Source organism: Triticum aestivum, chromosome 7A, assembly GCF_018294505.1.
Source record: "Triticum aestivum cultivar Chinese Spring chromosome 7A, IWGSC CS RefSeq v2.1, whole genome shotgun sequence".
In the NCBI taxonomy this organism is placed as follows: Eukaryota; Viridiplantae; Streptophyta; class Magnoliopsida; order Poales; family Poaceae; genus Triticum; species Triticum aestivum.
In genome coordinates, this window is record NC_057812.1 from 144,757,631 (window position 1) to 144,772,807 (window position 15,177).

The 15,177-nt window shown below is 45.2% G+C and overlaps 2 protein-coding genes across 3 annotated transcripts; both read left to right on the forward strand.

Annotated features, from left to right (window-relative positions):
* Nucleotides 1-634: 634 nt before the first annotated feature.
* Nucleotides 635-4,999, forward strand: LOC123149984 (uncharacterized). Of its 2 annotated transcripts, XM_044569773.1 has the most exons (6): nt 637-1,202; nt 2,198-2,994; nt 3,087-3,308; nt 3,396-3,514; nt 3,593-3,645; nt 4,862-4,999. In XM_044569773.1, exons 2-5 carry the CDS (start codon nt 2,200-2,202, stop codon nt 3,636-3,638), a joined length of 1,182 nt encoding a protein of 393 aa, XP_044425708.1. In that variant the 5' UTR covers nt 637-1,202; nt 2,198-2,199; the 3' UTR covers nt 3,639-3,645; nt 4,862-4,999. The 2 variants fall into 2 exon arrangements, with proteins under 2 accessions (XP_044425709.1, XP_044425708.1); XM_044569774.1 differs by lacking the exon at nt 3,593-3,645 and having other exon boundaries at nt 635-1,202.
* Nucleotides 5,000-10,310: 5,311 nt separating this feature from the next.
* On the forward strand, nt 10,311-11,635 carry LOC123151444 (uncharacterized). The gene is made up of 2 exons (XM_044571155.1): nt 10,311-10,538; nt 10,626-11,635. The coding sequence occupies exons 1-2, from the start codon at nt 10,372-10,374 to the stop codon at nt 11,038-11,040; spliced, it is 582 nt and encodes a 193-aa protein (XP_044427090.1). The 5' UTR covers nt 10,311-10,371; the 3' UTR covers nt 11,041-11,635.
* The last annotated feature ends 3,542 nt before the right edge of the window (nt 11,636-15,177 follow it).

Genomic DNA, 15,177 nt, shown 5'->3' on the forward strand with positions numbered 1-15,177 from the left:
CGACGCAGCCGGAGTAGAGCGCGGCGGTAGCTGGGGAAATCCAAGATTCTTTTGAGGAAGGAGGGTGCTTGGGCAGGCAGGCGAGCGGTAGCTGCGGCGGCGGAGCAGGAGGCAACCGCGGCAGGAGAGCGGGGGAGCAGGGGAGCTGCGGCGGCGGGGAGAAGGGCAGCTGCTGCTTCTATCAGAGGAGGACGACGAGGAGCGCGGGTTTGGTCGGGAGAAACCAAATGTGTTTTTTGCAAAATTGCCCTCGCGACAAGAATTACAGGATGGAGGGAGTGTGCTAGAGTAACAATTTTTGTACATTTCATTAACATATTTCAAAATTATGGGTTTTAAAATCATAATTAAATTATGTTTTAAATATATGTATTAATTTTTAAGCATTTTTGAAATTTAATCAGGTCCACAAAAGGAACAAAGTGCATTCTTTCGTTTTTAAGGTTCTTTTGAAAGGCTTAATTCTTCATTCACAGCCTACTGCGGGCCTCTGGTCTCAAATTTAGCCCAGGGGATCGAAATTTATTTCGAGCGGTATAGAAACTTAGAGCCCACTAGCCCAACAAACCCTATAATCCCGTATATAACCCCCCTAGCCGGCCCCCAGTCACTCCAGTCCCGCACCCCGCAGCCGCCACGCGGGCGCGCACGCACTATCCAGCCCCTCACCCTCTCCTCTACACACGGCAAACCCTAATCTAGCCCCGTCGCCCAAAGCCCCAAACCCTAACCCAGCTGCGGCGGGCGACGGTCGAATCTCCCAGCTTGCCGCGCATCCGGTCGATCTCCCACCTCTCGACACCTCGTGTGTGTCCATGGCGGCGCGAACAAGGCGTCGGCAGCGAAGCGAAGGCAAGGGCGCCCATCGAGCGACGGTCGGATCTCCCGGCTCGCCGCGCATCCGGTCGACCTCCCACCTCTCGGCACCTCGCGTCCACGGCGGCGCGAACAAGGTGGCGGCAGCTAAGCGAAGGCAAGGGCGCCCATCGGGCGACGCTCGGATCTCCCATCTTGCCGCGCATCTGGTCGATCTCATACCTCTCGACACCTCGCGTCCACGGCGGCGCGAACAGACGGTGGCAGCGAAGCGATTGCAAGGGGGGCGGCGGCGGAGCTCTCAGCCGTTCCCACATATCCGACCTGAACCACCCTCCTTGGCTCTCCAGCATTTCATCTCATCCGACTCAGTCCACGGCGTCGGGGTATGCTATTTTATCCTCATTCCTCATTATATCAATCACTGTCCTCTGATGTATAATTTGTAACGTGATGGGAAAATGCCTACAAGCAATTCCTTAGATTGATTTAGTATCTTTTAGTCCTTCTAATTTGTTATATGAGCCTCTCTATGTATTTGTATGTTGAGTTGCTGACAGAATGGATGATTGTATGTGTGCTTTACTTCTGTTAAGTGCAAACTAGATATGATTAAGTAATCTGTTATGAGGCCATTCTATGCATAGTTCCAGAGCTATGGCTTCACAAATTAAAGTAAGTTAATCGAAAGTAAATGGTACTCCCTCCGTCCGGAAATACTTGTCATAGAAATGGATACAAATGGGTGTATCCAGAACTAAAATACATCTAGATACATCCATTCCTTGGACAAGTATTTCCGGACGGAGGGAGTATTTATGAAAAAATCAGGTGTGCATTTGGTAGTCCTTTCGCTCAGAAAACGTTATCTGTTGGGTGAGCACTTGTATGTGCCTATGTGCTTAAGTTGTTTTTTTCTATGATTATGCAAGTTTCTGTACATGTTGACATGATGAAAATAACTTGGTTAATTTCATATACTTAGTAATAGTATTGTCCTGGTTCATTTTATTCTTGTCCACAAATAGTACTAGATGTAGGCGTTATACCGCGGCATTATCAACAACCCTATCCTGGTAATTGCTGTTAAGCTATGTTTTCCCCCATGGACTATCAAATCTTGAATTGCTACTTTAATATGTGGTATACTTTAGCTGTAGTTTACAGCTTTTTTAGTTTGTTCTAATTCTGGCTTTTGAGTATATTTTGATACTGATTGGAAAATTTGTGTTGATTGTTTGATTTCAAATATGTGCTGACTGTCAATGTGTGCTGATTGTTTTATTTAAAATAAGTGTTGTCTGCCTGCATTCGGGTTACTTGTTTTTTTTTTGCTTATGTCTGATAATATAAGAATAACATTCTGTTTTCTGCTTTTAAGGAATGGATCAAGCCCAAGCCTTGTTCTTCTTGCAATGGATCGGCGCCCACCGGACCCAAATCGGCGCCCACCGGACCCAATTGACTGAATTTTTTGATCTTTACTTTGGAGATGCTGCTGTCATATGCAACAACATTGGTCGCAACTATCTGAAGAGTGCCTACCGGTTTGTCATTAATACATTCAATCGAGGGTATTGCTGGCATGGATCATTTTCTGTACGCAATTTCCTGGTCGCTGGTGAATTATTTATGATGGGCATACCTACACTCCACAAGACTCTTGGTTTTCATGACCTCCTTATTGATCTTAGAGCCTTGAGCAATGCTTTGCTGCCATACTACTGTGAAGGAAACCAACCTGGAAACGTGCCTGCACTATTCACAGACCATCTTCATTATATTACCACTAATGTCCCATTAGGAATTGGACCATCAATTGTGTTCCAATCTAGGTTCATTCGTCTGATATACCATCACTTCTCGTTCTCATTGCCGGATCATATGTATTCGCTGTTTTCAGCACTTGCAACAGCAAAAAATCATCTTGGGCAGGATGACGTACGCGCATTTAATATTCTCCTTCGACAAGCTTGGAATGATTTACTGATGGACCAGATTGCAGTAGTTGGTCAAAATTGGCCTGATCAAGCCGAACAAAATCCGATCTTTTATGAAATTATGTGGTGGCAGAGCAGGCAGGCAGGGGTGGTACCTCCAAGGAGAGGATATACAGGTACACCTGAGTCATTATACAATTTTAGAAGAAACAACAGAGTTCATGCACCTGAAAAAAAGGTATACATATTACTATGTTTGTTGTAAAAAAATGTCACATTTGGGCTGGAGACAAAGCAACTTTGTAAATTTTACCTCTTCTGTCATTTCAGGGGCCAAGGGGAGCTCTGCTAGGGGATATTCAGCAAGTGCCACCCCATGGTGCAGGGCGTTGGCGATGGATGATCATTACTCCTGAGGGGGAATGGGGCTGGGCATGGCATCCTGCTCAAGGGCAGTGGTTCTGGCCGACGGTTCTAGGTGATACCCAGTGGCGAATGACCAAGTGGCCAAATGCTGCACCAGTGCTGCCTCTACTACCATTATCTGCCCAGGTAGTGTGATGAGATCCCTTGGTTTCATGGATACATCAAATTTGAGGCATATACATTAAACAGTGTCTTTACATGCAAACTACACAGGACCAGAAAATGGATAATCCAGAGAATGTGGGCCATATGGTAGGGAAGGAGTTTGGGATGTTCTTTGCTCATGCCACGGCCTTTGTCCTCCTATTCTTACAGTGTGGAACTCCAGAGTAGTAAGTTTTTTCTTCATATTTGTTCAAATTTGGCAAAGAAAGTGCATAGAAAATAATCAAAATTTCTTCTGAATACAGTATTGATCAGCCTCATCAGAGATACGAAGAGGCAATGGATAGTTAACTGCAGAGTAAGTACCTTGTACACACTTGTATTTTCCGACCAGTGAAGCTTGATGTTATGGTCTGATGCCATTTTTTACACTTGTACATGTGAACATAAATCACATATGTATTTTACATCATGGATTTATATTCTTGTCATTCAATCTGCTAGAGCCAATTTTTAGTTGCGAAACAGGCCTGAGATAATGTCCTATTTTATGTGAGTTTGAATAGGGAACATGAAGTTGACTAGCACACAATTACTAGAGTTTAAAGTGTATTGTCAGGTCTATGCTTCTCTCGGTGTTAGTTTTTTTGTTAGCTAAAGCTTGCCATTCTGATGGAACTTTGTACGACACATATATTTTGAGTAAATTACTTGAATTACAGACTCAATGTACATACTATACCTCACTTACCACTACGAGCTACTATTTAGGGAGAATTTGTGTTGCTGAAATTCCACATGTAAAGACATGTTTCGTAGATCTACATGTCTAGATTCTATTTGTTTTTAAAAAGTGCAGTTTTATGTTGCACTTCTTTATTGAATCCAGGCCTGCGTAGCATACCCTGAAAGTCTTAAATCTGCAGCTATGTGGAATTGGCTCTTAATTTCGTAGCTCTGTAATTTTTGTACTTAAACAAGTACTCCCTCCTTAAACTAATATAAGAGCATTTAGATTACTACTTTAGTGATCTAAACACACTTATATTAGTTTACAGAGGGAGTAGTTTGGTAATGCTTTGTACTTTGGGGATGGGGACACATTTCAACATGATACATGTAGGGATCCAAGTTACGGCCCCGCTAGAACCTGCTTTATTTCCTTCCATCACGCTAATCCTTTGTTAAGAAAGTTGGATCTTAACATTTGCCTTTTAGGCTCTATTTTAGGGTGTTCTCCTTTTGGGGAATATGCAACCTGGGCTTCCCAAGCAGTTTGGGTATAGATGGGACCTTGGAAAGGGTGATTCAATGTTTTGGGAGGATAAATGGATAACTGACTATCCTTTATGCACCACTTATTTGAATCTTTATAATATCTGTAATGAGAAGAACCATTCAACTTGTCTATGATGAACAATTTCTCTTTGGATAATGGTTTCTGCTGTTGGTTCACATTTCTCTTTGTATAATGATCCCCCCAGGAGGATGTTGCATTCTGCTGGGGTGTATATTGTGCAATTTATTTAGAAGAAATAGTTTGGCTTGTCGTTTATAACCCATCTGCTCTACAGGTCATGCTGTTTTCTCCCATTGCCGAGGCACAGCTGAGAGGAGTTTCGATGTTCCAATGCTGGCAAGATTTAAGTTGAAGGCTGCGGCTACGAGCTTGTGGGCTGATTCGCAATGCGTTCCAGTTTGATCAAATTCTCCAAAAGTTGCACTGATGAGCCAATGCATTGCTGAGTGAATCTTTTTGTAATTTTCTGTTTCTTAGGTCTACTTACTGAATCAGTGAAGCTTATTGATTCATGTTGCTCATGACTTCCTTGTAAAAAATTAACATACTATAGCATCTTACCGGATCTTTTTTTATCAATTGGCGTCTACTGTTTTGTACTGCCTCCTTTTGGAAATATTTGTCGGATAAATGGATGTATCTATAGGTATTTCAATTCTAGATACATCCATTTTTATTCATTTCCCGGACAAGTATTTTCGGATGGAGGGAGTATTATGTTTGAGTTTTGGAATGGTAGTGTTTTCTTCAAGTAGGAAACTGATAGCTCCTACTCCCTCTGTCTGAAAAAGCTTGTCCCAAGCTTGTTTCTCAAATGGATGTATCTAGAACTAACTTGGTTCTAGATACATCAATTTGAGGGACAAGTTTTTTCTGACAAAGGGAGTAATAAGGATTTCAATTGCAAAACAGCAGTTTAGACTGAGTTTGGTTGCTGCATTCGTTTAAGATCATTATGCTGCGTTTGGATGTTTGTATTTGGGCTTGGAAATGTGATTTGGTTTTGGTAGGGGTTTAATTCAGATGATCGAATGTGCTTTGTGGTAGAGCCTGGTAACCGAGTAAAATGCAGGTATGGTATACATATCACGTATGCCACGTCGGCCAAGGGCCCGCAGTCAGACGACTTGGTCATCACTGGAAGAGGGTGAGATAACGAAGTTGTTTCCTACCCTAGCCGCCGCCACCAGCCAAGCGACTAGGGAGGCGATCTCTTTCCTCCTATCTCCACCGGCCGGGGCACTGGTCCCCTCTCCCTTCGACCGCTACTCCGGCGAGAGGGGGGACCCGTTCGTCCGCTTTTTAAATATATTTAGTATGCTATGTCGACACTTCTCACTGCACCACTTTTTCTGTGAGGTGCTCGAGCACTTTGGCCTGGAATTTTATGAGACCATGTTCATCATCTATTATTTCAGTAAAATCAACTGATTTTTCTGTGCACTCGATTGCCCAGCCCAGGGCCTAAGCAAACAACACAGGTCCTTTATCTATGAAACTGCCGTCATGGCCACGTTCTCCTTGGCGAAATGGCCTATCCACCAATGACACTCATCGTTTGGGACCCCATAGTGAAATCTATGAGTACCAGGTCAACTGATCAGTAATTTCAGTGAAAGATGGCAGTCACAAGACTTCTTTCGACATAATATGTTGATCAGCCAAGTGGATCGTTCATTACTGAGTGATGGAGTTCCAGAATGATTATGGGCCGAGCAGGTCGTTCAATCCTAATACCGTGATGGAATTCTCAAAAGCGGAAAACCCGAGAGTAACCGCTCATCTGAAGAAGCCTCAATCTCCTCAAAATTATGATAGTCTGCTTGAAGTGACCTAACCATTGGCGAAAGACTCTGTTCTGAAGGTTTTGACCTCGTGCCTTGGCTCGTTTACTCCTTCCTCCGCCTCGGTGTGGCTTTAAATATATTAAAAAAATAAAACATGCTATGTCGACACTTCTCACTGCACCGCTTTTTCTTTGTTCTGCCTTTAGCTCGGAACCAGCCGCCGTTGGCGAGCTTGCTGAAGCTATCGAGGAGAGGGGGAGGGCGTTGATATGAAATATAATTAGTCTTCGAGCAGGACCGAACAAGGTGTCCCCTTGTGAGCTGATCTAGTATCTCCAAAAAAACTAAATGCAGGAAAATAGACCCAGTTGGTATTACTTTCTCAAGCAGGTGCAAATTTGCTACATCTTGTAGGCGCAATCTTCAGGCCATCGTCGGAACATCAACAAGTGGTACTCCGATAGGGGGTGAGGGTACATCCCGAGAGGAACGAATCCCCCCTTGAGCTGGTGGAGAGGAGCGTACTGCCGGGTTGCAGATGCAGCGGTTGGACGTCTCAGAGCGGGTGTGGTAGAAGAGGAGGAGGCCGTTGCAGGAGGCCTCAGTTTCCAAGCAGTGATTACAGATGAACGAACCCTCTAGTCGTGCCACGGACTAGAACCGGTCGGCCGGGGCGACCCCTGCATGGTGGTCGAATGGGACAATGTCTAGGAACCAACCGCTGTTGGTGAGTTTGCTGAAAGCTATCGAGGTAATGGTCGCTCTCGACTTTGTTCTTCGGAACAATGGAGCGAGTTAATAACTTATTGGAAATAACACATACCGATGTATGCGGTCCGATGAGTGTTGAAGCACGTGGCGGGTATCGTTATTTTCTGATCTTCACAGATGATTTGAGTAGCTATGGGTATATCTACTTAATGAAATACAAGTCTGAAACATTTGAAAAGTTTAAAGAATTTCAGAGTGAAGTGGAGAATCATCATAGAAAGAAAATAAAGTTTCTACGATCTGATCACGGAGGCGAATATTTGAGTTACGAGTTTGGCCTTCATTTAAAATAATTTGAAATTGTTTCACAACTCACGCCACCTGGAACACCACAACATAATGGTGTGTCCTAATGTCGTAACCGCACTTTATCAGATATGATGCGATCTATGATGTCTCTTACCGATTTACCACTATCGTTTGGGGGTTATGCATTAGAGACAACCGCATTAGGTTTTGGATTTGTAGGTCGTGGTGTGTCGTTGGGGTGGTGGGGCCAGCGCTCGGACGAATAAATCTGCTTCAACTCCACTCCCACACCAGTGATGCCTTTTATGACGGTGTCTCGGAGTTGATGGCATCGTGTCTCTCCCGATCCCTCATATCATCAGCATCTGGGTTCATGGATGGTGTTGGTGAGGCGGCGGCGACTCCATCAGGTGTGTCTCTCCTTTTGCTTTGTCCTCGTTGCTGTGGCGTTGTCTCCGACGTCATGGTGGAGCAGAGAGGTTTTGTCATTCAGGAGTACGCGCAGGCGGTTGTCTACGCAAGTGACAGTTGGAAGATGGAGTATCTTGTGCTGGGTCTGTGGTTGAAGGTTGACAGTTCTATTTTCCTCCTCCGACGTCGTCATCATGCGGGGGTGTCAGTTCTGAAGTATGATGACATGTCCGGGGACATGTTGCCCCGTCTGGTTCTTTCAACGGCTATGATTTTGCTTCTGGCAAACTACTTTGGAGGTCCGCAAAGCTGTTGATCAACGAAGGAGTCGCGTCGAGCTTGGGTGAAGAGGTGATCTGTCTTTTACCCTTTGGTGGTCACTTCGGCGGTGTCGAAGGAGAGGGACAAACGCTTGTACTTTGCATATGATTTTCCTATCTTTTCAGTCATTGTTGGTGTTTACATGCCATGCAACTTGATCTTTATTCTATATATAAATGAGACATGTATTACCATGAAAAAAAAGACAACTTGCTCATCCCCTGGTCAAATCGCAGTCGCTATCCCCAATCATCACGGCGTCAACGTTGCAGACAGTTTGATCTCCGGCGAACCTCCCATCGCCGTTGGCATCCTAACCGCGCCTCCCCCTTCCGTTGCCGGCGGTGGCTCGCGCCGCGGCTTGCTGGGGCAAGCTTTCCGCATGAGGCATGACGGCGGGGAGAGCCCTGACGGCTCCCGGAGGCGGGCCACATGCGTTCCACTTCCATGGATGAGCAGATGGTCGTGCGGGCACGTCCTCCTGGCGACGGCTGTCAGAGACTGTAGACGCTGTGACGCCCGCTGCTCTACTGACCGCCATGGAGGTAAAGTGCAGCTTCCTGCCGTCGGATGTTTAAGGTTGCAATGCTATTCTGAATTTGAAGGGTTGTGTCTGTTGACCATTGCTATGCAGGGTTATGATATGGATTTGTTATGAAACAAAATTTCTTTGTGTACTGCAAGTAATTGGTGGAGTTCTGAGACCGCTTTTGCTGTGAGACTGCTTGTGCTGTGTAGTATAACCGTGTCCTTTTGCTGAATCATGAACTGAGAGTACTTGTCTTGTGTATGGCTCTCTCCATTGCACATATTTATTTGAGTATGACTGTGCATTTTTGCTGAATGAAAATAAATAGTTTGAGACTACTTTTGCACATACTTTTGCACAGTTTATGACATGGCTGAGCTGAGAGTTCTTGTGCATGAAAAGATATCAATACATGTGCAAGAATATTGCAATTGAGACTGAACTGAACTTGTGCATTTGTAATATCAACGCAACAGTACTTGTGCTCAAATGATCTGAATTTGACCAAATCTGCATGAACCACAACACATTTGAACTGAAGATAATAGAAGTTCATATATATGACTGAATCCGCATCGAACAGAACATTGTTTAACTGAATTTGCCTGAATTGCACCACACATGTAGGTCCTGGATAGTACATAAGCCATAATTTAGGAAATAAAAGAGAGATCCAACAGCTTGATCATAAGCAGAACACAGCCATTACAAGCTCTGTAGGTGATCATAAGCAAAAGACAGAAACACTTCTAGTAGTTCATTAACAAAAGACTGAAGCACGTGCATTTTACTCCTGGAAACCTCACCCAATACAGAGCCGAGGCGAAATACGCGCGGCCAGCCGATGTCGACGCCTCTCCTCTGCCCGCAGGAGAGATTCTATCTGTTTGACCGGTCGTCATCATGTTCTTCTAGCTAATCTGGCTGCCTTCCTAGTTAAATGTTGTATCTTCTGATTCTTCTATGCTATCCGATGTGCCATTGGATTGATCTCCAAGAAGGTAACAACACTAGTTTGGACTTTGGAGGCCATCAAGATTCCCCCTATGCATTGCCACCTCTGCGTTCACCCACTCTAGATCCACTAACGATCTCAAAAGAAGAAGAAAATGCGACGCGAATTTTGAGGACATGCGGCCACGCGAGGTCGTTATCTCGTGCGTCGGCAGCGTGTCGCGATCGGCAGCTAATATAGCAACTCCTCCCCACTAGCAAATACGGTACAGTGTTTTATTTGTTCTTAGCCGGGATACGCCCGCTATACGCTCTCATTTATGGGCCAGTATGCATTTACTTTTGTACAAATACAGCATTGTCCGTTAGCTAGTCGACACGCTGGGACACCCGTTTGGTGGTGTGGTCATAAACGCCCTGACGTCGGGTCCACCATCATTTAGCAAGCGGGCGAGCCGTCTCCGACCAGTAGCACTGTACATCTTCTTGAAGCTGCGCACTGGAGGAGGCGCAAATGGGGGGGGAGACGGCATGGCTTCAGCAGAAACAGAGAAATCCAGGTAATCCCCGGCAAGATCCATATGAATACCCTTGTTTTCTCAGCATCATAGTACTAGACGAACTGTAATCGACCCCCCTGTCTTCCATAGCATGCCGCCGATTATGGGGGAAAGCAACGGATCTGTGTGATCGCGATTATCATGGGCGAGTGCTAGTTACCCCGATTCTGCTATTTTTGGCGTCGATTCGGAGAGGCTGAGCATGCTACGAGAGGTTACCGAGGACGACCCTAGTGGTAGATTTGCGGATTTGATGGATTCTGTTGACGTTAGGTCAGAAACAGGCAATGTGGATCTAGATGACAATAGGGCTTCGAGGATGGAGAATAGATATACGGCTCTTGATGACAAAGTTGGATGGGTTACAAGGTAACTAGTTCCTGTCACAAGTTATCGTTTTCCTTCACGCCTCTTTAGATAAATCGTACATGGGCTCACTTTCCTTGCCGTGTTCAGGAACAGGAAGGTGGAAATGCCAGACGAGAGAGCAACAAGTGCTGAAAGGGTGACAGCCCTGGAAACAGCACTCACAGGATTTGCTGAAAGAAAAACAGACACGGTGGTGACACCATCGGTTGGGCTGACTTTTGACTCTATAATCGAGGCCTACGATTTTTACAATCTTTATTCCTGGGAGACAGGGTTTGGCATCAGATATGCAAAGAGCAGAACCAATGTCAAAGGAACGAGATGCATGCAGGTGTTTGTGTGCTGCTGCTCGGTGAGTAACCACAATATCATGCTGATTCTTGCTTCATGTTTAGAAAGGTCGGACAGGTCACTTACCAGCTTTTGTTTTTTTTTTGATAAAATCAGGGCAAGCCAAAAGAGGCGAACTCAACATCATCACGGTGTCGATGCCAAGCCATGATAAGACTCTTGCGTACAAATGACGATGGCTGGTACATCAACGAATTCAGGTCCAGCCACAATCACTCGATGTTGAACACATGTGCTGAGAAACTCCACTTCCCTTCACATAGGCATATTGACAAATATACGAGAGAGCTAGTATCTCAGCTTAGAGAGAATAATGTGAACCTGAGCAAAGTTTACAACATTCTTGCAACTTTTTTTGGAAGGGTAGAAAACGTTCCGTTCACCAAAAGATGCTTGAGGACACTGTGTGGGAAGCTGAGTAGGGAGCAGGCGGACGATGATGTACAGAAGACTATGGCCATCTTTTCAGAATTGAAAGTCCAAGACGGCGAGTTTACTTACAATGTGCAGTTAGACGATGAAAGTAGGATACACACTCTCATGTGGACAAATGGGCGTAGCAAAAAACAATACCATCACTTTGGCGATGTGGTCACATTCGACACAACATACAAGACCAATCTATACGATATGCCATTCGGAATTTTTGTTGGCGTGAACAACCACTTCCCGAGTGTGTTGTATGCTGGTGTGCTCATGCGAGATGAGATGGTCGACACTTTCAAATGGATTTTTGATGAGTTTGTGAAGATAATGGGAGGGAAAAGACCAATTACAATTTTGACAGGTAAAATGAAATGCATCTGTGTTATTCCCTTTTAGTTGCATGAAGATCTATGATTGACTTGTATGTCGTGTTGTGTAGACCAAGCCAGGGTGATGGAAGTCGCTATTGAGGAAATATATCCAGATGCAACACACAGATGGTGCAAGTGGCACATCCTGAAGAAGGCCAAAGAGAGCATGGGGTCTAATTACACAAAGAAGTCTGATTCCAGGGCAGAATTCCACAAGTTGGTCCACGAGATGCTCACCATCGACGAGTTTGAGGACGGGTGGGCAGCGTTGCTTGAGAAGTACTCACTGACTAAGAACACGTACCTGACGCAAATTTACGAAACAAGGCAGAAATGGGCCAAACCATACTTTGCAGGAAAATTCGGTGCCAGGCAAACCAGTACTGGAAGGAGTGAGAGCGCAAATCACATGTTGAAACAATATGTTCCACCTTCTTGCTCAATGAATCTTTTTGTCAAGCAATATAACAAGCTGCAGTTTGACCGTGAACAAGAAGAAGGGTTCCAGGAGAACCAAACCAGGCTATTATGACAAATTCCACATAATGTCCGCCCGACAACCAAAAACTCGTGGGGCATTTAACGACATATATTTTCTCTCTTGTTGTTTTACTGCAGAGTGGAGCTGTCTTGAAGGTCAACACCCCACTAGAAGTGCACACTAGCAAGATTTACACCAGGAAGATGTTTGAGATTTTTGGAGGAATATTGTATGAATCCGGAAGCTATGATGTAGAAGAGATCATACCAAAGCAAAAATACATGGTGACCCACGTCAAGGCTAAAAAGCGAGAGAAATGGTTCAAATGCCGATATGAGGTCAATGTGTTTGATAATCTGGGGTATTTCTCGTGCATATGCGGCCTGTTCGAGCACATGGGTATGGTCTGCTGTCACTCGTTGCAGGTTAGCAAGGTGGCAATTCTACACCTAGGGATTTCATCTCACCTCCAATATCTGAATAAGCGGGAAACTGACTACCTAGGTTTTTTATCATGCATATGTAGCTCCCCTGCTGCTTGGGCGATGCACCTTCTGATATTATATGTTCTTCACAGGTCATGAATGTGCTCCGGCTTAGGGAGATTCCCCACAGGCACATCTTGAAGAGGTGGAGCATACATGGCAGAGATAATTTGCCGGATCATCTCAAACATTACCAACAGGACATGGGCCCGCCGGACGCACCCACTTATAGACATTCTGCTTTGTACATCACTGCCCTGGAGGTGGTTAAAATGGGCGACAGAAACCTAGAAGCATACAAATTCATGTTGGATGGATTGGTGGATCTTGGGGAGAGAGGAGCTGAGATTAGCGCACCAAATGATGGCCTAGGCATCATTGAGCAGCAGGTCTCGAACAATGGAGTTGCAGGTGGTTGCAGCAAGAAAACCAAGACTTGTAAGGCGGCGTGCTCTGTAAGAAGTGTTGAAGGGAATCACATAACGGCCATAGGAGAAACATCAGCGTCGGTTCATCCACCAGCAAACCAAGGCGAGGGGGCACCGACGTCCAAAGACATGGCATCAGAAGGGTCCTGTCCAAATGCAGATAGCTACAATTCAGACTTTTCTGAGGCTGCATCCAGGTTTACTGTCAATCTGGATGAGAGTCTGCTTGCACCAGAAAGGAAAACGAAACATGGCCGGCCAACAACAAGCAGGGACAAGGCTCCATATGAGAAGGGAAGCAACAAAAGATCAAGGTTTTGCTCGATCTGTAGGGGCAAAGGCCACAAGTCAAGCACCTGCCCCGACCGTGGTGACGCCCCTAGAAAAGAAAGGAAAGTGGGCACATGCAGCAAGTGTGGAGTGCCTGGGCATAGGAAAACAACATGCAGCAAGCCGCTCTTGTCCTTGATGGCTGGTGTTCCTCCATCTCATTAGTTTTTCCAAAATGTTTGTCTGAACTTCTCGTCCCCTGCATTTGGCTGTTGTATTAATAAAATTCTCGAACGTTGTTGACTTCAAAATGCATCTCGGTAGGTGCCATGTTTTTCTGTACAGTCACCCATCATCCAACTGGAGCACATTGTTTTGCCACAAGGTTGGCTGTGTCCATGCGTGTCTGGCTAGAGCACGTCTGTAACCTGGTGCGCCATGGGTAAATTTGAAAATGGCGTTTAAGCCCGCGTCAGGTCGCGGAGGTAAATGAAGCATTCAAGCTTACAGCTATGTGGGGTCTGCAGATTTCAAAATTCAAACATATCCGCCCGCGCCTAGAGCGGGGGCTATATAAACACCTCGTGCATGTGCTAGATGGGCACAGCAAGCATCATGTCGAGCTCGTCTTCAGCTGGCTCATACTCAGGAGGCAGCACAGAAACAATTCAGGTGCTCGTTCGCCTCTTCTTTGTTTCTTTCATCGCGCACGTTTTGTTCCCCCTCCTCATGCATTACGTTTTTTATGTATACAGCGCGAGGTGCGTGTAGTTAGTACAGAAGGGCAGTTGGGGAGACAAGGTGTTGCTCAACCTCAGAACGATGTAAGCTTTTTCCGATGGTTGCATTCTCAATGAACACGATGCTGGCTTTCATGGAGTCTTACAGTTGGGATGCACAAACTCTATGATTTCAGGGTAGCGTGCGTGCGGCAGATATCGGAGGTGAGAATGAAGAATGCGTGGCAGCCAATGCATCCCTGGATGCAGAAGTTTATGATTTAACAGAAGGGTCGGGCGAGAACGACCCTCATGAGTCTGCAGAGCTGGCGCAAGAGATAAAACCTGAACCTGCTGGGGATCGACTATTTCACGCTGTAGTATACAGGTGGGCGTGGGCTTCATGGGAAGACGACGACGAGGTCGACAGCGTTGCATGTAAAAGGCCCAAACTGTATTGATGCCCAATGGGCCAGCTGTGGTAACCGGTTCGCGTGCGCCCAGGTGTATGACGCTTGTACGACTCATGAATAAAAAATGTCCGACGGCGCAAAAATTCTTTTCTTGCCTATGGTTTTATGAACACAGCGAATGCATCGTACAGGCCTACCGTCTGATCCTAGGATTTAGGGTTTGAAAAAAAATGTAAACAGGCTGTCTGTATATCCGTTGGGTGTGTGTAAAAGACGGTGTGATATTGCAAAAGGCAAAAAAATAAAAACTGCATTATAGACAACACACAAAAAGTTGGAAATGAAATGGCGTCGTTTGTTAAATAAAAGTTGTAATGAATGGCGTCGGTTCGTTTTAAAAAAAGTCGGAATGAATAGCACCATTATGTTTGTAGCTTTCAACATAAAATAAAACCTAATTTGAAAGATCTATTAATTCTGGGGGAAAGACAAACCCTGGTGACGCACGTTAGGCGTAAATTAGCCAGGGCGAGTTTTCCGCAAAGAAGAAATGACTACACCCACCTTTTGCGTTGGTTTCGAAAAGGAAGGGGAGAACCTAAATCGAATAATCCAGATGTCGCTCTTCAACGAATCGACAAGAAAATTCCGCGTAGGAGTGGGTGCACATCAAGAAAGAAAAGGAGAACATAATT

Coding starts and splice junctions, on each gene's coding strand:
- LOC123149984 (XM_044569773.1), top strand. CDS start 2,200: ATGGATCAAGCCCAAGCCTTGTTCTTCTTGCAATGGATCGGCGCCCAC. Junction 2,995..3,086: donor TTCATGCACCTGAAAAAAAG/GTATACATATTA, acceptor CTGTCATTTCAG/GGGCCAAGGGGAGCTCTGCT. Junction 3,309..3,395: donor TACTACCATTATCTGCCCAG/GTAGTGTGATGA, acceptor CAAACTACACAG/GACCAGAAAATGGATAATCC.
- LOC123151444 (XM_044571155.1), top strand. CDS start 10,372: ATGCTACGAGAGGTTACCGAGGACGACCCTAGTGGTAGATTTGCGGAT. Junction 10,539..10,625: donor AAAGTTGGATGGGTTACAAG/GTAACTAGTTCC, acceptor TGCCGTGTTCAG/GAACAGGAAGGTGGAAATGC.